Here is a 25,611-nt window from a genome sequence, read left to right on the forward strand (position 1 = left end):
ATTAATTCAAGGGAGTTCTGGAAGCTTCTCTGTGTGAAAGAAACAAGCAGAAGGTTCATGATGTTTGGGTTATTCCTTCAGAGAAGCGGAGTTCAGCTGGCTTAAACTGGTTCTGTTATCTCTTCTGTCAAGGCCATGCTGACTATAAAAGCAGGGCCAGAAGGAGCCTGGGTTTCTCTTTCTCTCTGTTTTCCTTCTGGTGTGGTGTTCTGCACATAGTACAGCATGCTTAGTGTTAAAGTTTAGTCTTATTATAAGTTATTGTAAGTTTAAGTTAAGTCTGCTGCAACTGGATTTCTTATGGACAGTGCCAATCCTGAATGTATTGGATTTGTGACCATTATGCTCATTTGTTTTCAGTAGCTCTGCTGAATGAAATATAATTGCCTCTGGTCTATTTTTGGGGAATCCTGCAACGTGTTTTACGTTTTTACTCTGCTACCTATACTGGAGTTCTGCTCTGGATCACTATTGAGGAGACATGTTTGCTCCATGACAAACACATCTAGTTCTACCATAAGAATAGGAAGCATGAACAAACAGCTGAATACAATCATGCTGCAAGTGATTTTGTTGCCCTTTCCTGTCAAGTTATCTAAAGCTGGGCTGCAGCAAGTGTTAGCTGAAACAGAAACTAAAGAGAAGATCTCAAACATTATTTCCTGGTTATGCATACTACAAACCAAACTGACAGTTTTAAATCTGAAATGGATCCTACTGAAGAGGAGACACTCGAGAGGTTTTTCTTATTGTTGTTATTCTCTTGGCTTCCTACCTTGTTGATGTCATCTCGTGCAGAGTTAAGCACAGCTGGCCCAATAAGAACTTCCGCAAAGACATTCGACTCTGCCACCCACCAGCGTAGAATATCGGCGCCATATGGAGGGTCTGTACTGTGGTCCTGTGAGTGTAAAGATTGGGTGGGTAGGGGGAGAAATCAAAAGAGAGACTAGCTTTGAAAACCTGCTGAATTTACACGGTGGGAGCCAACTGCTCCATTCTGCTACCGGAAGCCAGCACGACGACTCCTGCTAGTGCAACAGGACTTTCCTCTCTTCTCCTCTCCCAAATCCGCTCAGGTCAGGTGAACCCCCAGAACCGGGGTTGGGTGAGGAGGAGGACTGTTCTATCAGGAAAGCAGAAATGGAACAAACTCCGTAGTGTTATGTTGGAAGTCTACCTAGCATGTTTGTTGACAACACACATTTTCCTGGAGCACATAAAGCACCAACTGCTTACACATTTCTGGCAACACAGCAATGAAACCTTGACATGCAGTCGCCCCACAATCCAACTGGACCAGAGATTCTCAAATGAAAATTAGCAGCATAGCTGCTGTTCCTTATCACTCTGCAGAACAGAACAGAACACAACACACACACACACACACACACACACACACACACACACACACACACCTGTGTCATGCTACCTAGTGCAAAGCTATGGGGGAGGGAAGGGAGAGAAAAGTCAAACCACACTTGCTGTCAACTTGGAGCCATCAAGGAGAGTGGCAGGACAAGCTACATCAAAGGATCAGCATTACTTTTTACTTGAAAAGCTTTCAAGTCACAGACATTGGGTGTGTGTGTGCAGGGAAGTTCCTTGCTGCTGTAAAAACTACTACACAGCAACTACTGCTGATGTTCTTGCCTAGAGAGAAAGGGGAAGTACCATAGTTTAGGGGCAGTAGGCTCCAGGTTCAATCATTGAGAAGGACTCCTGGTCTGAAAACCTGGAGAGTTGCCATTGAGCTAGGTGGACCACTGGTCTGACTCAGTGTTAGGCAGGAGATGGTCTGTTCCCCATTTCTTCCCCTGGCACAGAAATGCAGTAGAATTATGTGGACGGATAGAACTCTGTGCCCCTCTGCAAGCCTCAAGCATGCTAGCAATTCCCCCACCCCACCCCAGCCATTAAATTTTTTAAGCCTGGTTTAGCAAAAGCTGCAGCCAATTTCTCTCCTGTTTAGAATTGTGCTTGTTTACTTTGGAAGGTCTCCGAAAGATGAACCCTCCTTATTGAACAAGGAATGGGGCAGCCCCAGCAGAATAATTAAGCAACTCAGTTACAAGTTACAAGTACAGTCATACCTCAGTTTAAGTACGCTTCGGTTTGAGTACTTTCAGTTTAAGTACTCTGCGGACCCGTCTGGAACAGATTAATCCACTTTCCATTACTTTCAATGGAAAAGTTCGCTTCAGGTTAAGTACGCTTCAGGTTAAGTACGGACTTCCAGAACCAATCACACTCATACTTTGGGTTAAGTATGCTTCAGGTTGAGTACTCCACGGACCCATCTAGAACATATTAATCCACTTTCCATTACTTTCAATGGGAAAGTTCACTTCAGGTTAAGTACAGACTTCCGGAACCAATTATGTACTTAAACCGAGGTACCACTGTATGTAATGAAACAACCTATACAACGCTCGTCTCTCTCTCTCTCTCTCTCCCCCACCCCAACCACTCACCTACCCTCCTTTTTCTATTTTGCTCTAACTCATTACTGTCATCTGCCATCTGAACTGTACTATAATAAGTAGCAAAAAAGAAAAAAAAACTAAGCAGGGTCAAGTGGAAGAGTACTGGAGTAACAATTGTAGCATGCACTGAACTTCAGGAAAATACACCCCCAAACCAACCTGCATGCTAAATATTTCCTTCATACACATTAAAATCAGAACAAATAAAATACCAGGATTATCTTCAAATCCTGATATCAGAACTTCTAAATTTCAAATGATTTGGTGGCTCAGAACAACTCAGCCAACATGCGAAGCATACATTAGAACAGACCTGTCTGATAAAGGTCAAAGAACCAGACCCAAAATGTTCCCATATAAGACAAGAGGGTTGCTTGGGTAGAGGGTCCAGCTACTGATTCCCATTTAAAGATGTTTATCTCCTGGTCTCCACTGGCACACGGTATGGCACCAAGTAGCTGAACCCTTATTAATTCACTGGGGATTGCTCCACATTCCCAGATCCAGGAGCTCTGGCAAAGTAGAAATTCAGGGTCTATCAAATCTAACCAGAGCATCCAAAGGGCCAGGTAGGAGCTGGGCAGTGAACAGCAATACACAAGCTAAACAGCTGATCAAAACGTTAAGTCAAGCACAAGTTGAGCTTAAAGCCATCAGGAATGAAAACCATTCCCACCCCCGCAGAACAGGCACTGATAAGCAAGGTAAAGAAGCAATAAAACGGGTCTGTTTTTATGATGATTGATATATGCAAGCGAGGCTGCCAAGGGCTGTGTTTCAACGACTGTTTCAGGATACACAAGGAAGCTCAGCTTCAGAAAGACACTTTAGGAAGCTTTTCCATCAGCAGCAATAAAAATCTGCTCTTTTCAACAATTGAGGGACATATAGACCTGGTTTGAATAGGGCAATTGAACCATGGTTTATTGTGACATGCACAAACCTCGGACTCATGTGCTCCTCCGCACCTCCTCTCCTCTAGAGAAATATGAGGTTGGAGGCTTTCGCTTCAGTTTTCAATTAAATCAGTTTAATGCTGCATCCAAATCCTATACTAGTTAATTCTAACTATAGTTACCATAGTTGGGGGGGGGGGGTCCAGCTTTGTAATTCATGTTTCAAGCAACCACAGTTAACCTAAGTGCAATTTGATCACTTTGAACATAACTCTTAAACTGTGCTTAATTCCTCTTCACAGTCACACCAGAAGAGGGGAGGTGGGAGCACCTAAGGCTTGTTCTCATAATGATAAGTCGGTGTTTATTATGCCCATGAGCTCTTTCACCAATGCATCTGCCTTTACCTCCCTTCCAGCCTGATCTTGCTTAACCTACCCACTCAGCCTACATGCTATGCTCTCAGCTAAACCTTTCACCTCCAGAACATAGAAAGCTGCCTATTGATTCCTCTAGCCCAGTGGCTCTCCAAAGTCTCAAGCAGTGGACTTGCCCATCATTTGCTACTTTATCCTTCCGCACGATGTGTACTCTGCTGCTGTGATCCCCCAAGAATATGTCTTACTTGCCACCTCTTCAGTAATTCTTCTCTCACTGCTGAGCTGGGGGTGGATTTAATGCAAAGCAAATTGTTTCTGGCAGTAAATAATTGGACCTAGCTGAACTACTGGGTGCTTACCATTGCTACTCTGAGAAGCTAATGCGAGTGAATTTTGTGATTTAGGAACATAACGATGCAATTACTCACGCTGCCGCCATTGATAACTACATCCGGGTCAACAACGTTGCCAATCGATTTAGACATCTTTTCTCCTTTTTCACCAAGAGTGAATCCATGAACCATAACAGCCCTAGAAGAAAGACCCTGATGCTGTCATTTCCATCCAGAGGTTCAACATATAGTTACGATGTATTGTGTTTACTGCTTCCCATGATATCTGGTTCCAGAAGCATCAACTTACTTATATGGTGCCTTTTTTCGTGTTGCCACGCTGGTCAAGAGAGAAGACTGAAACCAGCCTCCCAGCTGGTCTTTCCCTTCCAAGTATAGATCAGCCCTTTCACCTGCATCTGAAGAAAGTCAAGAAGAAAGTGGCATTTTAAAGCAGGAATTTAGCTGCTGTGGAGCTTTAGCTTTAATACCGTGTTATACTAATGTAACCTGTAAGACAGCTTTACAGCAAAGTTTACACAAAGCCCTTTAAAAACACACACAACACCATTTAAGACACTTAAAAGGCTTCAGAGTGCAGGTACTGTTAAGCTACCTACTCCCAAGGAAAAAGGTGAATCCAGTTGTTTAATTCAATAAAAGACACACCTTCTGTGACTTGAATAGGAGTGGGAAAGGTAGAATTTTGGCCAGTGCATCTTCTCACATCCCTGAAATCCTATGCAAGAAGACACCTCATTCACTTGCATTTCCTCCCCTAGCATAAGGCCTCTGTCCCATATTAAACCTATGAAAACAAGGGAGCAGATTTTTGAAAAAAAACTAATTTGCCTTGCAATGGGAACTTTGAACATTTCATTTCCCCCCTTCATAGCAGTATTCAGTTAGTCCTTTCACAGATTCCTTTGTCACACCATTTTTACAGCCTTCTGCTGTTTGCTTAACTTTAGGGAATTTTGATATTTAATTTATGCTGTAAGAAGCACAACGTGACAAAGGTCACAGAGAAGTGATTTACTATGTAACACACCTATACACTAAAGTCATGCTTTAAGTGCGGCAGCAACTGTACTTTGGAACTCCCTGCCTATCGACATTAGGCAGGCACCTGCCAAAAGCTTTTCTTCTTTCACTCCTTCAATGAAGATGGGAGCGAAGTCTGGAGTGATTTGACCTTGGTCACTCCCCTCCTCAAACAACAAAGAATTCAACGGTACTACTATGTGGTAAAAGTAAAGGGACCCCTGACCATTAGGTCCAGTCGTGACCGACTCTGGGGTTGCGGCGCTCATCTCGCATTATTGGCCGAGGGAGCCGGCGTACAGCTTCCATGTGGCCAGCATGACAAAGCTGTTTCTGGCGAACCAGAGCAGCGCATGGAAACGCCGTTTACCTTCCCGCTGGAGCGGTCCCTATTTATCTACTTGCACTTTGATGTGCTTTTGAACTGCTAGGTGGGCAGGAGCTGGGGCCGAGCAACGGGAGCTCACCCTGTCACGGGAATTCAAAACGCCAACCTTCTGATCAGCAAGCCCTAGGTTCTGTGGTTTAACCTGAAACAAGAACTCTTGATATTGGGGGTTCCTGTGACAACTCATTCCCTGAAATAGGTATCAAAGAAAGCTGTGGCACGATGGAAACGAAAACTGTATTCTTATTGACTGACCCTGAAAGAAGGATAAAGTTGGCAGTTTTACTATTAAAGACACAGTACTTATTTTCTGAAAGAAACACTGTTTCACATTTAAACAAGAACTTTACTTATAATTCACTGCTACCCGTATTTCTCATAAAATAAGACACCGTCTTATATTTATTTTTCCTCAAAAACCCCCAGGGTGGCTTATTTTTTTGGGTTGTCTTATTTTTTCGAGTGGGAGCCAGCAACAGCGCGCTGCGCCAAGCCCCGACCCAGCGGGACCCGGGGAGAGCCGGGGAGCAGAAAATAAAAACGGCAAGGGTGCCCTCCCATTTGCGTGCTGCTGGGGAGCAGAAGAAACACCGTGATCAAAGGAGCACGGCCACGTTGGCGGAGCAGGAAGCAGCCGCGGAGGCGGCTGTGAGAGAAGCGGCGGTGGAGGGCCCGGCAAGAGGCGGCTGCACGGGAGCCGCTTCAGGGAGCACAGCGCAGCGCAGCACAAAGAGCCTCGTGCGGCTGCAGGTGAAGCCCGTGATCTTCGTGGGCGACTGGGGGGCGAGCACTCTGAGCACTGCGGCGGCGGCGAAGAGGCGCCCGATCAACCCGCCTCTCAGCTGATTGTCGGGAAGCCCCCGCCCCCGCAAAACACTGTGAGGTGGCCGCGGGGGAAGCGGCGAGAGCGCCCAGGAGCGCGGCTGCAGCGACAGTGATCCCAGCGCCAAAGCACGGCGGCGGCGGAGACGGCCACTGCGAGTGGCATGAGAAGAAGGCTGCCAGCAAGCGCGCTGTTGCCTCTTGCCGGCTCTTCTGAAGGCGCTTAAACACCTTCCTTTCCTTGCCAGACCTGCCCCCTCACTATGGCTTATTTTTTGGGTATGTCTTATATTTAATCAACTCGTGAAAAGCCTGCCATGTCTTATTTTGTAGGGGCGTCTTATTTTATGAGAAACACGGTATTAAAACTATCTCCTTCTAGAATGGCTATCCACTTTTCCTCTTCACGTAAAAGCACCTCTAGCCCTTCCTAAATCCTTTTCAGCCACTGAGGAAATTAATCAGGTTTATCCTGCCTACCTAGCTATTTCTGTAACACTCTTTATCATCCTCACTATCTCCTAATTGGCCAGTTCTCCTCCCTGCCATGATTGGCTAACGCAGGCTTCCTCAACCTCGACCCTCCAGATGTTTTTGAGACTACAATTCCCATCATCCCTGACCACTGGGCCTGCTAGCTAGGGATCATGGGAGTTGTAGGCCAAAAACTTTTAGAGGGCCAAGGTTGAGGAAGCCTGGGCTAAGGATCCCCGGGATGATGACCCAATGGTCTGTCTGAGGCCTCTCCAGACACATGATTTGGTTACATATGTTCTTATATTTGTTTTAGATGTTTTATTGTTTTTAGGTGTTATGTTCTGATTTTATTTTTCATTTCATTTTTTAAAGTCACAACAGGGTAACCCGCCCTGGGCTCCTTTGGGAGGAAGGGAAGGAAACAAATTTAATAAACAAACACATACATACACAAAGGCACACACACACACACCAGTGAAATGGCATGCACACAAGGCTCCCAACATGCATAAGGTTTAATGGCAGGATGTTGTTGCTCTGATTGCACATCCACCGCAGTCATCGCACTGCTCTGGAAGTCCAGAGGGCACAGGAAACTTCCTGCAGAGATTTTATTTGGAGATGGTTAAGGTGAAAACCTCAAGCTTCCATTTTAAAAAACGGAGGGGAAAGACTTCAGCTCGCCAAGGCTGCATTCCTGTAAAAAGTCACTTGGATTAATCCCCCACTGAAGGAAGTGGGGTGCCTGCAAAACAAATGCATAGCACTGGACTGTAAAAGTGTATCATGCAAGTATGTGCGTTGTGGAGGATTTTTGTTGCCAAAGAACTATATTCCGCGGGCCTCTACATAGCTCTGTAAAGTCCCTGATGGAGAAAAAAGGGAAAGAAAATAAAAGAAATGGGAAAATTTTCACAAAATGTGAAAAACAGACAACACCTTGGGGTGGGGGGGTGGGGGGTGAATGTAATCTTGTTATGTGTGCTCCTAAGAGAAACCTTCCATTCAAACAGATTCAGTGTCAACTATCTACCAATATGCATGTGTTCTTGTTATTAATACACACACTGACATACTGTTTTATAACTGCTCTGCCCAAAATTAAACTGTGTTTTGTATTATGGATGTTATGCTGGACTTTTTAAATGTGAGTTGCCTTGAATGAGTTGTACTCATAAAAAGTGGCCTGTAAATATTTTAAAGGAAAATAAAGAAGAAAAATATATGTTTTCTAACACACTTCTGACTTGAGACCGAAATAAAATTAGGGCATTGGCGCAAGTTTGTGCAAACAAAAAAATAATTCATTCTTAACTGCTCGCATATCGCCGTGTAGATAACTGCCTCCTCCCCACAATCTTCTTACAGTTTTTACAACATGAAAAAAATGGGATAGAAGGCTTTAATTAGGGTTATTCTTTACAGTTAGGGAACATAGGCCCTTAATAATCCTTTTTCGCTTGGAATATAATATTCTGTATCTTTGATTATAGGAGACTTTAACCCATAGATTAAACATGTACTTTAATATCAAGTACAATTACCTAGACCTTTCCCTTAAACTACCACTGTCAGCACAAAAGCTCTAACAAGATAGTCTTGTTATATAAAAAAAATCCCATTCGTTTAGTTAAACATTAGTGTGTGAGCTCCATGGTGAGAGCTAGCACTAAGACAGATGGATTTCAGTGCTGTTTTTATCTGATGCTCCATCTCTCTGGTACTGTATCGTTAAACCTGGCTTAAGCGAGCAGATCCTTCTGCACAAGGAACACAACCTAACAGCATTCAGTGTTTCTAGATACAGAACACTCAAACCAGAACTAAAATGCAGTAGGCATGTGTGTGTTTCAATGCATGATGGCTCTGCAAGTAGTTAAGATCAGGAGTCGCGCTGCAGGGATATCTAGGGCTATGTTCTCCCAAATACGAGAGTACATTCCTACCAGTGACATTAAAGTGTGTCCACAACTAAACAATGTATTGCAGTGAGAGGAAGACAGCAAGATTCTCCCCTCCCGTTCCTGCCATGTCCGTTTTTAGTTGAACCAGGACAACTTCCTCCTTGCAGGTTTGTAGGCATGCACTGGGTGAAAAGGAATGGCTTCAACTCAAGGTGTTGTATTGTTTGTTATGGCTTTCTCTGCAGCTTTTGAAAAGCTACAAGTACCGTAGTTTAGCTCCAAAGATTCCTTATTTTAAGAACTGATAAACTGCTTGACATGAAATACTAGTATTTTACAGATTTATAAACTGTTTCAGAACCAGAAGCTACTGGGGCAGTGTACAGTAAGATAAAATATCAAAGATACCGACTCTAAAAACAATAAAACTGTTTCTTAAACAATTGATACAGTATTCCATAAGTGTCTGGTCACACTTCAAGGAAAGCCTTCTTAAATAAAAATGCATTCAGTAGCTGTAATTATAATATTAAGTTGTCAAGTCATAAACAAGATCCTGAATGCTTAATAACAATTTGAGCTGCTGTCGCAGTCAGCTGGTTCATTGTCTTCAATTCCAACACAGCCTGGCAGACCACTACACAGTGGGCAATGAATGTTGGAGATAGACACCTTGTAGGTATCATTAGGCAGAGCTTCCAAGAAGCTATAAACTTGGCTTCTGGCCATCAGAATTAACCTGCCCAAAATATGCACAAGCAAGGAAGAGTGCACTGCTAATGCACAGTGTCATGTGTTGACCCTGGTTAGAAAACCGTCTTTGTCCATCTCTTTCAGTTTGTTGAAGAATACTGTCAGGATTTTGCAACTGTAAGTGAGCTGTACAAAATTCACTATTATCTAACTGTTTGGTTTCAAGACAAGGGGCAGAGAGCCCTTCAATAAACTCAGTTTGCTGATGGTTCTATTGCTTCCCTGGGTTGCTGGGAAATTAAAAACAACAATACCACAACCCTGGGCCAACATGTTTTACAGTTCAACAAGATAGTTATCAGACATTTGTGTACTCCGGGTGTAAAGTTCAAAAGCACTGATTCCCTGTACCAGATTCCGACTCAATTCCGACCTTTCTGCCATTATACTGGGGAGCATATGAAGGTGAAGACATAGATCTTCTCTGCACCCCCCCCAGGTTGTATATATGCCACTTCTGCAAATATTCAGAGGACTGGCTACCGACGCATCCACAAGCACCCTGAAAAGCCACTATTTGAAAACGACTGACATGTTATTAAAAAACAGAATAAGAAAACAAGTAGGCTTTGTTGCCTGAAGCAAGATTAACATACTGCAGCACGCAAAACCTAGCTCTTACACTTAGGAAATGCAATGCAATGATATCCATACACACTTAAACCTTCAACAGGTTTTCAACATTGTGTTACACACGAAAAAGCAGACCAACACTTTGCAACTGCTTAAACTAGGGTTGGGGAACCTGCAGACTTTCAGATGTTGTTCCGCAAGTTCATTATAATCAACACCGTCATTTATTACCTGCCCTGCATCCTAAGGTCCCACGGCAGGTTACAACAATGAAACCACATCATTGAAAACAGTTTAAAACAACAATTTACAACCACAGAAATAAGGTAAGTCCTAAAAATACACATCACAGGTGTCAAAAGACAGCGAAAAGGTGTGTGTATTTTGCAAACACGGTCAATTGTCAGAGAGGGTGGGAGCTATAACCCAACAATATCTGGGGAGGCCACAGTTTCCCCATCTCCCCGTGGACTTTAAGGGTGAATGTCTATTGCCCAACTGCACAATTCTTGATAGGAACTGAATTTAAAATCACCTCTTACCTTCCAAAACATGAGCCCAAGATGTTCCACTATCAAACCAGATGTCTAGGACATCCTGTCCTTGTATGTAATCCTGGACATTTCCAGCCTGTCCCAGAAATAAAGAACAAAGTAAGGATTCCACAACTCTCAGACAGATCAGTTTTTCTTCCATTTCTAACCCCCCCCCCAACTCTATATTGTAAAAATTCACAAAGGAACAGCCACAATATAACCTTTTATTATATCCTCGTTGAAAAAGGCGACACAGGTCAGCGTCAACTGAAGAGAAAAAACTCTTCACGCATCTGGGGCAGCAGAAGCTAGTCCAAATAAACCTTATGCTATAAGAAAAGCTGTTGGCATTTTAAGGTTTAAGCTATAGTTTTCTTTTTCTGGATATCTATTGTGGGTGTATTCCTACAACCTATTAACAGTTATAGTTACTGTCTTGACCCAGCTCCAGGATATTCTTTGGAACATGGGACATTACTGGGAAGTGCTAGACCCTTGCTGCTTGCTCCCTTTACCCCAGCCTACCACGGTATATGGGATCAGAGTTAACCCCTGGCCTGCCAGACCACTAGCCTCCTGGTTCCTGCTCCCTGGCTTCAGCCATTACCTACACGGACCAGGTCTTCAGAGAGAATTCCCACTGACAATGACTTACCTGTGCCAAAGCTTCACTGGGAAGAAGCTGTTCAATAGGAAGGGTCCACCATGCATCACTGCCATGCTGCTCCACTATCTTAATAACATTCTCAATGCTTTTTCTGTAGGAAAAAAAAAAGCAAAGCAGAGACAACAGATCAGGAGACTCCTGCTATAATATATTCTTCAAAATAACACAAGACATTGAAGCAAACTGAGAACCAGTAGAACAGAGATTGCCAATATGGCGCCTGTGAAGGCCTTCGTTAGCACCCCCAGGAAGGAGCTCCCAACTCTGAGCATTCCTTTTTTTAAAAAAAGTAAGTCTCCAGCTGTCACAGTGGCCGGAGTGGGCTACTTCAGAGTAACGACGCTACGCAGCTCTGCATTTTATTCTTTTATTGGTGCTGCGTATTTACAGTGCTGAAGTCATTGCTATTTACACGGAGTGATGTGGTCAGTCGGTTTCAGAACCTCCGAATGGCTTTTGGCGCGTCTTTCTCCAACACAAAAGCTTTGGCAGACCCATCCTCTTTCCCCTCCTCTTTCTGCGTAATTCCGGAGTTGGGGGGATGGGTCTCCCCCCCTTATTCGCCCCTTCCTGTCCCACCTGGGACCCTGGCTCCTCTACCTTGCCTGAGCCTCGGACACGACTTCCTGCTTCCCCACTGGAATCGGAACTCTCTCTGCTTTCCCCTGTGCTCGGGGATTGGCTTGAACTCAGGAGGGGAGGGACTTCGCGATATCCCCTGTCCCTCACATCCACCCCCCTCCCAAGCTCTCCTTCACCCCTCCCCAGGTCCCCCCCAGGTGTCGGTGACGACTGGAAGCCTAAGAACTCAGTGCTTTCCGAGCCCGTTGGTGTGAACACCTCCCCCCAGTCCTGCGAGCCCCCCCTTCCGCCTGGGAGGACGGGAATCCCAAAAAGTCCGTGGCGTCAGAGCTGGTGGGGGTAAAAATGTTCTGCCAATCTGCTCCTTCCTCTGACTGTGTGGATCTCGGTGACACCCATACCTCATCCTCTGGTTCCTCAAACTCCGCTTCCCAGCGCCATGGTGAACTGCTCTCCCGTGCTTCCTCCCCCTCCCCCTCCCTTTCCATGTGCCAGGGCTTGGGTCTATGGGGAAAGAGGGCGTGAAATTCTTCTACCAGGAATTCCTCCTGTATCTGAGTGGCTGGGACCCATTCATTCTGGGACGGTGGAGCATCCTCCCATGCCATGAGGTACTCCAGTCCCCCCACCCCCCACCTTGAATCCAGGATGGCCGTGGCCTCATTGAGTTGCTCCCTGCCTTCCCTCTCCCCCCCTCCCTCAGGGGTTTGTTCGCTGCCTCGGAGCCTGCTGCTTTCCCTGTACGGCGACAGCAGCGATCTATGAAACACTGGGTGCACCCTCATGTCCTCTGGCAGTGCCAGCCTGTATGCCACCGGGTTGACCTGTTGCGTTACCGTGAAGGGGCCCAACCTTCTGGGCGCCAGCTTTTTGCACCGCCCTCTGATGGGAAGGCCCTCCGAGGACAACCAAACTTTGTCCCCCACCCTAATGACCTCCCCCGGTCGCCTGTGGCGATCTGCCCCCTTCTTGTACGCTTCCTTGGCTCTCTCCAAGTGTTCTCTGAGCTGCTGGTGCACCGTCTCCAGTTCCTCTGCCCAATCCTCAGCCTGTGGGCCCTCCTCCTCCTCCTCCCCCTCCCTCTCTGGGAAAGATCTGAGGTCGCGCCCGTAATTGGCCTTAAAGGGCGACACCCCTGTGGAGACGTGCACCGCATTGTTGTAGGCAAATTCTGCCAGTGGCAGGCGATCCACCCAGTCCGTTTGCCGCTGGCTGACGTAGCATCTCAGGTACTGCTGCAGAATGGCGTTGACCCTCTCCGCCTGTCCATTGGTCTGCGGGTGTCTAGCCGTCAACAAGCTGACCTCCACCTGCAGGAGGTTCATGAGCCGCCGCCAGAACCTGGAAACAAATTGGCGGCCACGATCCGAAATAACCCTTAAAGGTAATCCATGCAGTCTGAATACGTGATCCACAAACAGTTTGGCTGTCTCTTCTGCAGAGACCGCCCTGGCACACGGTATAAAGTGGCACATTTTGGACATGAGGTCCACCACCACCAACACTGCGGTCTTGCCCCTGGAAGAAGGCAGATCTGTGATGAAGTCCATGGACACCACTTCCCACGGCCTGTGTGGCGTGGCTAAGGGCTCCAGCAATCCCGGTGGCGCTGCTCTGACCACCTTTGCCCGCTGGCAGGTGTCACAGCCCCGTACATAGTCTCGAACATCTTCCCTCACCCCTGGCCACCAGAAGTGTCTCATGACTAGGTGAGTGGTTTTGTCCCTCCCAAAATGACCCGCCGTTGGGTTGTCGTGCATCTGCTTGAGGACCGTACGTCGAAGCTGGGTGGTGGGCAGGTACCGTGCACCCTTGTAGAAAAGCAGCCCCCTGCGTTCTGCAAAGTCTTTTGCCTGCTCCCCCCCCCTCTCAGTTCCCTGAAGATGCGGTTGGCAAATTCATCCGCTGCCGTCAGTGCTGTGAGTTCTGCCTCGCTCACCACTGCTGCTCCGCAGGACCATGCTGACGGGGGGAAAATGTGCCTGGGTGCCGGTGGCGCCTCCTCCTCCATGTACTCTGGCTTGCGGGAGAGGGCATCCGCCCTGACATTCTGCTCTCCCGGGATGTAGTGTATGGAGAAGTTGAAGTTCGAGAAGAACTCTGCCCACCGTATCTGCCGCTGGTTGAGCACCCTGGCAGTTCTCCAGAACTCCAGGTTCCTGTGGTCTGTGCACACCTGGATGGGGTGCTTGGCGCCCACCAGGAAGTGTCTCCAGTGCTGGAACGCAGCGTGGATCGCAAGAAGTTCCCGATCAAACACCGTGTAGTTTCGCTCTGGCTGGGTCAACTTCCTGGAGAAGAAGGCACAGGGTCTCCACTCTCTGTTGGCGTCCAGTTGCAACAAAATGGCGCCCACAGCTTTATCAGAAGCATCTGTCTCCACGCGTAGGGGCGCGTCCTGAACCACGTGGAACAGGTTCTGGTCTGAGGCGAACACCCTCTTGAGGCTTTCAAACGCTGCTTGCGCCTCAGGCGTCCACCTGAACTTCTGCTTGCCTCTCAGGCAGTCAGTGATGGGAGCCGTAACGCGAGAGAAGTTCTTGATGAACTTCCTGTAGAAGTTGGCGAAGCCTAGTAGGCGTTGGGCATCTTTGCGCGTCCTGGGGCTGTGCCAGTCCAGGATGGCCTGCACCTTGTCCTTGTCCATCGCCAGCCCCTTGTCTGACAGCTTGTAGCCCAGGAAGTCCACCTCCTTGGTGTGAAACTTGCACTTCTCCAGCTTCACATACAGGTGGTTCTCCTTCAGGCGTTGCAATACCTCCCTGACATCTTTCACATGCTGCACTGGGTCATCGGAATAGATAAGGATGTCATCCAGGAAGACCAAGCATTTCCTGAAGAGGAGGGACCCCAGGACGTGGTGCATGAAGGCCTGGAAGCATGCTGAGCCCCCTTGCAACCCGAAGGGCATCACCAGATATTCAAAAGAGCCCAGAGGCGTGAACATCGTGGTTTTCCATTCATCGCCTTCCCGGATCCTGATCAAGTTGTACGCCCCCCTCAGGTCTAGCTTGGTGAAAATCTTGCCCCTGCGTGCCGCTGTCAGGAGATCATCCACTCTGGGCATGGGGAAAGCCACTGGCTCTGTCACTGAATTCAGCCGTCTAAAATCCACCACAAGACGGCGCTGTTGCGTGTCTTTCTTGTCCACCCAGAAGACCGGGCTGCCCCCTGCTGCCTTGCTTTCTCTGATGAACCCCCGCTTGAGGTTCTTGTCGATGAAAGCGCGCAGATCCTCCAGTTCCTGGTCTGACATGGCGTACAGCTTGGCTGGGGGTATAGTTGCCCCCGGCACCAGGTTGATCTGGCAGTCAAAAGGCCTGTGTGGGGGTAGGTGGTCGGACTCCGCTTCGCTGAAGACCTCCTGCAAGTCCCAGTACGGCTTGGGTATCGCCTCACCCCCTTTGACGTGCATGGTGGCCACCGTGGCTATCGGAGGCCCCTCCCCTGGTTGGTGCTGCATGCAATGTTCCAGGCAAAAGTCCGATCCAAAAGTGATGCATCTCTGGTGCCAACTGATGGAGGGGTCGTGGCGCGCCAGCCAGCTCATGCCCAAGACGATGGGGGGGTCTGAGATGGTGGTGACGTTGAATGCCAGTGTCTCTGAGTGCCTTCCCACCGTCATTCTCATGGGGGGGGTTTGATGAGTGATGGCCCCTCCCAGCAGCTCTCTGCCGTCAATGGTTGCCATGTGCAGAGGAAAATCCAGCTGCAGAAGCTGGATCTGGTGCTCTTCTGCAAAGTTTCTCGAGAAGAAGTTCGCTGACGCCCCACTGTCAATTAGGGCGAGGACCGTCAGGGGATAGCCATTTGGGAGCGTGAGCGTCACTTCTAGAACCACTCCTGCTCTGGGAGGGGTGGGCTGGCTCTGCTCCTCTCTGTGCGGGTGGGTGGGCTGGGGCTGTTGTCTGCTGACTGTGCCTGGCTGCTGCCCCTTGTCTCCTGCAGCCAGGCTTTCCCGTTTCCCTGCTGTGGTGCTGCGTCAGTGGGGGAGGGCACAACCGTTCCCGCCTTTCCTTGCCACTCCCTGCGATGTGGGCAGTCTCTGACGAGATGCTGGGGGGAGTTGCAGAGAAAGCAATTCCCACCCCTTCCCTCCTTGCGTCTTGGCGCCGCTGGGGTTTGAAAAGCCCGCGCGCGCGCGCTATCAATCTGCATGGGTTCCTGGTCCTGACTGGCCCCAGGCGTGGCTTGAAAGGGTTGTTGGGGGAGTGGCTTCTCCTGCGACCGTGGGAACCAAGCCCGCTTTGCGCGCGTTGCTTGCTTGTCGCTCCACCGGGATTCCTGTCTCACCCCCACCGCCAGAGCCGCTTTGCTCAGCTGATCCATATTACTGGGCTTTGGACCTCTCGAGAGCTCATCCTTCACCTCCTCATGCAACCCCAAGTAGAACGCCGCTTGCATTGGGGGTGACTCTAGTTCCCACCCCAATCTGTGCACCAGCATGGTGAATTTCGCCCAATACGCGCGAACTGTCATATTTCCTTGGCGTAAATTATGAAGTTCCTCCTTAGTCTGGTCCATATGACTATCGGACGAATACATCGTTTTCAAACCTTCTAGAAATAGTTTGACATTCTTCATGCAAGGATTCTTTGTTGCGATTAACGGTCTTAGCCACTCCCTGGCTGCCCCGGTAAGGTGCTCCACAATAAACGCTACCCTGTGCTCATCATCAGGGAACTCATCGTGGTGCAGCTCAAGAGCATACACAATCTCAGTCTCAAAGCCCTGATATTCCCTCGGGTCTCCATTGAACTTGCTTACTAGGGTCCCGGCTCTCCTTCCTGGCAGCACTTGGACTTGGGGTGCCCCTCCCGCCTTGTTTTTCTCTGCATCCAGCTTGTTTTGGAGGTCTACCGCCACCGCCCTTAATTCCTGCTCTCTTTCCTGTAGCGCTCTCACCTGTTCCGCAAGTTGTAGCCGGTCGTCCTGGACCTTCTTAGTCTCTTCTTTAGCTGCCTTCAATTCCCCCTGCGCCTGCAGCGACAGCTGCTGCAGTTCTTGCTGGGCTTGCTCCGCGATCTGCCGCCATCTCTCCGCCTCTGACACGCTCATCCCGGCAACTCCAAAGTAGCCCAAAAAGGATTCGGAGGTTGCTGTCACAGTGGCCGGAGTGGGCTACTTCAGAGTAACGACGCTACGCAGCTCTGCATTTTATTCTTTTATTGGTGCTGCGTATTTACAGTGCTGAAGTCATTGCTATTTACACGGAGTGATGTGGTCAGTCGGTTTCAGAACCTCCGAATGGCTTTTGGCGCGTCTTTCTCCAACACAAAAGCTTTGGCAGACCCATCCTCTTTCCCCTCCTCTTTCTGCGTAATTCCGGAGTTGGGGGGATGGGTCTCCCCCCCTTATTCGCCCCTTCCTGTCCCACCTGGGACCCTGGCTCCTCTACCTTGCCTGAGCCTCGGACACGACTTCCTGCTTCCCCACTGGAATCGGAACTCTCTCTGCTTTCCCCTGTGCTCGGGGATTGGCTTGAACTCAGGAGGGGAGGGACTTCGCGATATCCCCTGTCCCTCACACCAGCCTTCCTAGACAAAAAGTTATGTAGCAAACTGTGCAGGTAACTCTCTAGGCTTCATATTGCTTTATAATGCAGAGCAGCTCCTAGAGCTGGAAGTTCCCACCTGCTTTCACTCAAATTGGTTGGGCGATAACTTCCTCCCTCCTCTGGGGGACAGGTAAGTGGCAGGTTTGCTTTCCTACTTGTCTCATGGCTTGCCTTCCCACTTTTTCTAGCATCATAAAGCATTTTTATTTTGGAAATGGAGAGGTGATGAGGGGCTCTCTCCCCTGTTTTCTTGTTCCAGAGGGCATTTTGCCTCAGGGTGGAGGGGATAAGAGATGATGGGGTAGCCTTCTGGTTGTTTCTTGCATTTTGATTTTGAGTGACAGACAGAGTGGAAAGGGGGTTTCTTCCCCACTTGCCTTGAAGCTTGTCTCATTACTTTTTCTTGCCCCTGAAGGATGAGTTTGGTGTTTTTTAAAAAAATTACAATAATATCCTCTAGGCAACTCAAGCTGACAAGCATAGTTTCCTCACTTCCCATTATATCCTCGCAACCATAGTGTGAGGTACCTTAGGCTGAGAGATACTGACTGGCCCAAAATCACCCAGTGAACTTCAACCAATTAGTTCATGCTTTATTATTATGTAGGAATACCAGTAGTCCCAATGTTGTGTTGAGCCATACCCACTTGACAGCCATTTTGCGTCAAGCAACGCCCCCTTGTGACGGCCATTTTGTGACTGATGCCTACAACATTCCCTCAGAATTCCAAATGTGTCCCTGGGCCCCAAAAGGTTGGTGACCATTGCATTGGAACTTCCAATTCTGAGACATGAGCCACATAAAAAAGTAAAACTTTTAAAGAGACAAGCTTTATTTCAGAACACTGTGACATAAGTCAGTGGCTCATCTAGCCCATCATCCAGTTCTCAAAATGGCCTGAGGGAAGCACAAGAACACTCTGCCCACCTGTCACATGGGCATTATGGCATGTGGCTAGCAGCTGTGAATGGCCTTCTCCTCTCCATGAATTTGTCTAATCCTCTTTCAAAGCCATCCAAGTTGGTGGCCACCACTGCCTCCAGTGGGAGCGAGTTCCATAGTTTAACCATGACAAATTTAAAATGATCCATTTGTTTGAAGCTTCAGGCTTCTTACCATGGAGAGTAGCCATTTCTGTTGTCATATTTTGCCTTCAATGATCGTGAAAAGAGGCCTGTGAACCCATCTAACTTTGTATAAGATAATATCTTGATTCAACACATACTGGACTTTAGCAAAGCATATAAAAAGTGATAACAAAGCCATGTTACATTCCCTGAGAAACCCAAAGGCCAATAGCAATTGAACACACTTTGATGAGATTAGATTACTGCAAGTGAGACCTGCAACAAAATGATGCAGTGTGCAGTGTGCATTTCTATCAGGGTTCCAGCCATACCTACTTTTCAAGACAGTCCACTGCATTCCCCCAAGCTTGCAGATGATCACCCTCTTAAACATGGCTGGTGCCATTTTGGCTACAAAACAACAGGCACTCACAAAATTAGCTGTCTATAGCATGTACTTCACTCTGCAACCTGACAAGCAGTCGATAGTGAAGATGCTATGGTTAGATATAATTAATAATCTGCATGTAACAGGCTTGAAAATAGCCACTTGTCTGGGGGAAGTAAGAATTGCCTCCAGGCAACAAGGCAGGAAACCTTCACAAGGGATAAATAAACGATATCAATGATATTGACATGACAAATGATAAACATGTGTAGGTGGGCAGGTGTCATTTGTGAAAACAGAACCATTCTTCAGAATCTCAGGCTCTCTCTCTCTCTCTTTCCTTCAAGTCCTTAAGCAGTTTTGCAAACAAATTTTCAGAGTTTGCTGTTGTACAGACTAGAACCTAGCTTTAAAAGCAGTAACGTTCCTGGAAGAATTTATACTCTAAATATTCAATGAGTACTACCTGCTAATCTAAGACAGAATGTAAAATTACAGCACAAAAACATCAGGAAACTTCTTTTCTTAAGAAGTTAAAAACAGAATACGATCCTAAAGATTTCTTATTACCCAGAATGATCAGGAATTTACTGTTGTTCTCACAATTTAAAAAAGAACTACTAGCTACAGTAGTTTTTCAGAATCTCATTGGCCTAAAGAAACACAATATTTGATAGCCGTAAAACCTTTCCAAATCCTGGAATACATCTCCACTCTCGTGGTTTTTTTTTTTAAACCAAACAACAAGCTTGTGTTTCCTGTTCTCATCTGTACACTACATACCTTGAAAAAAACCCAAGGCAAAAGTTCTCTCTGCAGTGTACATTAAACACCTTCCTCAAATATCTACTTATCACCCTACGAAGGGCAAGTTTCAGTTTGAGAACCATAATTCACAATGTAAGCAAAAGAAGCCTGGCTGTAAAACTTTGCCCTGAATTCATAAGCCGTATTGGGCAGAAGTTGCATTACGTGTCATTCTCTAGGTTCCTAGCATGAAAATCCACAGGGCAATTCACGCTACCGTGACGCCAACCAATCATTTTGAACTCTGATATTGATTACACCAAATGCTTATTTAGTGGGAAATTAAGCAGCATTGAGACGTTTTTGGGGCGAGGAAAGAAACAGGCACTGGTGGTTGCTGCTCCTACCTTTTTGTACAATAGCGAGGAGTGCCAGGTAAGTTCTCCTGCACTTACCTTTTAAGCTACTCAGGTAGGACCTTATAAATTTACAGAAATCAATGCAGGCTTTGGATCAGAAATTAAGATTTAAGAGCTGCGATGTGGAAGGATTAGCTCAGCCAGGGGTGATTTAGTAATTTTCTTAATTAAATGAGGATAACCACATCCAGCTACTAGTCAAATCTAGGTGACGGGACATTTTGCTGTCAAATGCACAGATATTCAAGTAGTTAAACTTGAGTACTTGGAAAGCAGCTGATTTAGCATTTATTTTAAATCTAAGTCATTCCAACTAATCTGGATTGTCAGTGAGGAAGCTTTCCCCTTAATTGAATAAAGTATCTAGTGTACAACAAGCTGCAAATGCTTTCACAAATTTGTAATTAACTCTTTCCATTTCCGCTCAGTGTTCTCCCACTGCAAAGTTCAGGATTCTGTAAGTTTTAAATTAAATTTAGTTCCAGGGGCCACTGTTTCTTCTGTAAGTGGGAAAACGTTTAGCCTCAGTCCTTCCACTTCTTAGAGAGAAGACTGTTAATCTGTTTCGTAGTTTAAGAAACAGCTTTGCCTAGTTTTACATGGAAGTCCTTATCTAGTAATTCAATTTCAAAGCTATCTTGATCAATAACTTTCAATTATCTGTTGTGGGAAATTGAAAGCTGGTTGTATTTCTTTTAACATAAATTCATGTGCCCCTAATCTCAACATTTCTCAAAGAAGAGAAATGCTTCTCCAGAAAGGATTTTATCTGCATTCAGACACCAGTTTTTAAACTTTTCTTCTTCTTCTTTAAAGATTCTTTGACGGCTCGTGGTACCTGCTGCAGCATAACCCGGTTCTGTACTATACTTGTGGGGCACCAGGGATGTACCAGATTCCCCACACACATGGCATTGGATACAAATGTGGGACTGGGTGGGGCAAGAGATGACAAACTCTTGATTTTTCACATGCAACAGATATGTCAGAAATGGACATTTTAAAAAATTACTCTAGTAAATGTTCTATGGGCTACGCAAAACGTTTGTTCTGCTTATCTTGAGGCTCAGGGAAACATTTCCCAGACACCTATTTTAGACGAGATGCAGTAAGAACATTTACAGACCCAATGATGGACGGAAAAGAAATGCTCTAAGCAGTGCTGTCAAATGTAACAGCAACTCCATGTGGACTAGCCATATTTCCAGTGGAGGTGCTGTTACTTTTGAAGGCCACTGACCTTCACTGGATATTGCCTGAAGAACATCTCACAGCAGAACAACCAGCTACCTGCTATTTACCTCTACTGAAAACACCGTGTTCCTTTCCCAAATTTTATTTCTGTATAATAAGTGTTGGCATAATGTCTAGCTACCCACGTAAAATTACTGTGTGTTCAGCAGAAAATGTTGTGACAAAGTTTCTGTTCAAAATTGAGGTTCAGGGTAATGACCTATGATTTGACAGACGGTGCTTTCTAAGTCTGCCTGTCATTTCTGTAGGCCAATATTCTGAATACTTTCACTACTCCGGCAAGGCATGCGCAAGATCTGTATGTAAACGAACGAACACATAAAAGTATAAAATAAACATACTTTTATCTAACTTTGGTTACCTGCACTGAAGCTTAGTTCGCAGTTATGTATTACTAACTACTGTATTTAACCAAAGGGCATAGCTGCCAAGTTATCCCTTTTTAAAAGGGATTTTCCCTTATGCTGAATAGGGTTCCTCGCGAGAAAAGGGAAAACTTGGCAGCTATGCCAAAGGGAAGATTTGCTTCACATGCTTGCTCCGTAAATTGCCCTTAGTTTACACCTGCAAGTGAAAATGTACAATCTGGGCTTTTAAAAAATTGTTGGGAGTTGACAGATTTGCCCCAATTGATCAGTGTAACTAGTCAGCAATATTAGTGGCATATAAAAAAAAAATTATATCAATTACATGTTTCAATAGAGTACGCTTTTGTTGCTGCTTGTTAGACAACTGCCTAGATGACCACTTCAAAACTACAATAAGGTGTATCTTTGCTTCCAATAAAATGTTTTATTCTGCTATTTTCAAAACGTCATCCCATGTATGGCCAAGAGTGCTAAGAGTGTTTGATTAACTTTCATCCCTGGTCATACAAAAGAAGAGATTTTATGATCAAGGGTGTTTTTTTATTAAATGAACCGAATTCATAAACAGGAACTTCCTGCAGTACAGGAGGGCAAAGTACATGATTGCAAGTAGTGTACCATAAAGAGGAAGCAAATAATGTGTAGGATTATTTAGAACATGCGGTTTTCTGCGTTCATGTCTAGAGCTCGGAGCATGCTCTCTCATTCTTATCCGTGCTAACGCCATCTTATTAACCAACGATGTTGCCTATTGAATCTGAAATGTTGTACATATGAAGGGTATGTGGTTGGGCACCGAGCTCTCTTCTCCCTCTGTCTGGAGCTACAAGTGAACAGTGCTAAGTTAACAGGTTGAGTGGCTTCAGGAACACTGCTGGATTCGCCTTAACCAGAGTAAGCACACATAATGTCAAATCCAGGTAGAAGGAGCGCACAAGTATACACAATCACATAGCCCACTCCAGAAATCTTATTCCTAGTTCCAGAGTTGGAGCCAAACATGGCCCATCAACAAATCCTTTGTGACAAGAGACTATCAAGATCTCATGAACATCAATTTCAGAACTTCTAAAGCAGAGACTTTAGTCTTGTGTGGTCAAGGGTGTTTTTTTGTTGTTACTAGAATCACCAATGTGCTTTAAAAGCTCACAGAGTTAGAGAACATGCACACTATCTCTTTAACTATTAAGATCGCTGAACATTTTTATTTACGACACGTGATCACAAGCACGAACTCTTGCGTAAGAATGAAGGTGCCTTATTGCTTAGGCCAAGGTCCGCACAATCCAGCATTCTTGGCAAGAACCCCAGCAACCAGCAGATACTAAGCCGTTCACCAGAAATTAGTCTACCAGAATACTTTGGTCAACCTTCTTGCCGACCCCTGTTCTAAGAAACACACTTATCCATCTCTATCTGCTGCCGAATGTTTGCAGAGGGAGTAGAGCAGAGGACAAAGAGTAAGGTGTGGTTAAAACTGGAACACCGACAGTTTACAACAGCAAATTGGCAAGACAAAGCCATTTTTACATTTCAAAAATGAGTGGAGCCTTGACCTGCATTGATACCTAAGCACCGAAGTTCTCTGGTTGAGCCACAATATTTTGCAAACACTGTGAAATTTGAGGTGAGGGAGATTTAGGCCCAGCACTTCTCCTTCCAGTAATTAACCACTAGTTCTGTCCTTTTCCCTTTCCACCCAATCAGTTCTCTTAATCATGACGAGGTGGGGGAAACCTCTTCCCCCTGGTGCAAACTGGTATGTCCCTCCCTGCCCAGTTTGCTTCTGGGGAAGCTAAGCAGGACAGGACAGGATTGGGTTACACGAGAAGAGTTTACCAATAACACCAAGAACTCTCCTTTATTAATGAAAAATAGCAACCAGGCCTTGCAAATCAGGAACAAGAGAGGAGAAATAATAAAAGCAGACATGAAGGACAAGAGAAGGACATGGTACTTCACCTGACCGCAAACAAACATTTAGGGGAAAGAAGATGGGCTTTTGCAAATCACCACTGACATAAAAGACAGTTTCTCTGTGACACAGAGGAATTATCATTTGATGATGCAGTCTCTTCTCCTGTGAAAGGCAGAATGGAGCGCAGTATGGCAGGTAGGCAATAATACCTGTGGCTCAATGATGTAGTTCCTCTAGCTCCCGAGAGGTCTCCTGATACCCAAGATAGTGGGATACTGGGACAGACTTTACTCTTTAGCCACTGTGCAACCCCAGACTGCATCTGCCCCCACTGTAAGAACTACAGCTGGGCGGCCTCACCAGGCCTCTGCCATGAACATGTTTGGTTTTTCTGCAGACAGACTCAACACTGTTTTGCTCTTACCTGACAGCGTCAGTCTAGTGAACTATGGCCTCTTCCTCACCTTCAGCAACCATAACGAAACCCCAGCTGCGGCTGCATGGCCAGCCACAGCAAACCACACCAGTAGGCTCTTTGCTGGTTCACAGAAAGATGCCACTTCCCAAGGGCCAGCACAAATGCAAACATAACCACCAAATGCAGTGATTCAAGACTCAGACCGCGGGCTTGTTTCTTAGTGTCTGGAGCTCCCAGGTTGAACACCCATCCATAGGCACACCCTCTTACTGTCTCCCAAATACGTAAATGCAGGCTCATTCATCCATTCATTCATGAAGGGGGAAACCCAGGGCTGTGCTTGGCTCTCAGATGAGCAGGGTTCCTAGCACCACCCCTTCACTCTTTGATGCGAGACAGCAGAGCCTATGCTCCTCGATCCCGGTGTTGCAGTGCACTGCAAGTAAGACAGGCTTCATCCTCTGTACATTACCAGCTGTTCATTACCTGCTGTCCCAGCAGGTAAAATGCCTGTGGTCTGCCTGTTTAGCACACTGTGATGGTTTGACTTAGAATAATAGAATTGTAGGTTTGGAAGGGACGCCAAGGGTCATCTAGTCCAACCCCCTGCAATGCTGGAATCTCAGCTTGCATAGATGCGTCCCATCCTGTGGCTGCTTTCATAGGGACGTGCTGCAATCTGCATGCAAACCCTTGCAGAAGACATTGCCCCATTCATTCTAGAGGGCTGCTCTGTACTCTTATCCCATCCCATGCAGATCCCAACATCAAATCAAAGAGCTGCAGTGCTCGTTTATGCCAAGCATCCATTAAACTTCCTTTGAGATATCCTGATAAAATATTGCAGGATTGGATTCCTGTGCAAAATGCCGTTTCGACAAATCATCCGCCACAGGAACCGAAACAGCAAACGCCAGAATATGGTGCGCATCGTAACGCCAATGATTATTCTATGCAAAAAAATGAAGATTGTATTTCTGACAACAAACAAACTTCCTTTTTGAAATAAAACAGAAGACCGTAAAGTACTCACCTGTTTATTAAGGATTCTCCCGTTTCCTTATGGTAAAAAACTGGAATGGGAACACCCCAACGCCGCTGCCTCGATATACACCAGTATGTTCTTTTGTCCAGCATCTCTAGCATTCTGTTCATCCCCGAGGCTGGGACAAATTTTACTTTCTTTAGTGCATCCTGTAAAATAGCCAGAAAGAGTTTGGCAAAGTTGAGACTTAAAGGAAGATGGAGGCACTATTGAGACCATGGATGGTGAGGCTGGGGTGCCCAGCTCTCATCAACCCCAGCTAGCATAGCTAATGGTCTTTCTTGCTACGCATCACTCATCAGAAAGTCACCTATAGGCATGCCGTTAAGACTGATACCTTTGGTAATTAAAATATCAGCTATGCAAAGTACGTCCCCCTCCCACATACAAGTGAGTATCCATACACCTTAGAAGTCTGCCTTGTACCTGGGCAGCAGCCTTGAGATTTGCCGTATTAATGAACCACTGCTTGCTGGCACGAATGATCACTGGTTTCTTAGTCCTCCAGTCATAAGGGTAGCTGTGTATGCATTTCTCTTCTTTTAATAAGCTCTTTGTTCCTTGAAGCATCCGAATGACTGAGGAAAGT

General features: G+C 46.3%; 1 protein-coding gene across 1 annotated transcript in view; it reads right to left on the reverse strand.

The window, feature by feature from the left end:
* The window catches only part of IARS2 (isoleucyl-tRNA synthetase 2, mitochondrial), a 38,469-nt gene that overhangs the window by 5,283 nt on the left and 7,575 nt on the right, over positions 1–25,611 (reverse strand). The window contains exons 11-17 of the mRNA XM_035111368.2: positions 25,449–25,600; positions 25,011–25,171; positions 11,247–11,349; positions 10,598–10,685; positions 4,405–4,513; positions 4,191–4,293; positions 776–901 (exon numbers count right to left, since the gene is read on the reverse strand). Of these exons, the coding sequence (XP_034967259.2) occupies positions 776–901; positions 4,191–4,293; positions 4,405–4,513; positions 10,598–10,685; positions 11,247–11,349; positions 25,011–25,171; positions 25,449–25,600 (842 nt within the window). The remainder of the gene's footprint in view (positions 1–775; positions 902–4,190; positions 4,294–4,404; positions 4,514–10,597; positions 10,686–11,246; positions 11,350–25,010; positions 25,172–25,448; positions 25,601–25,611) is intronic.

Source organism: Zootoca vivipara, chromosome 3 (genome assembly GCF_963506605.1).
Source record: "Zootoca vivipara chromosome 3, rZooViv1.1, whole genome shotgun sequence".
Classification (NCBI taxonomy): Eukaryota; Metazoa; Chordata; class Lepidosauria; order Squamata; family Lacertidae; genus Zootoca; species Zootoca vivipara.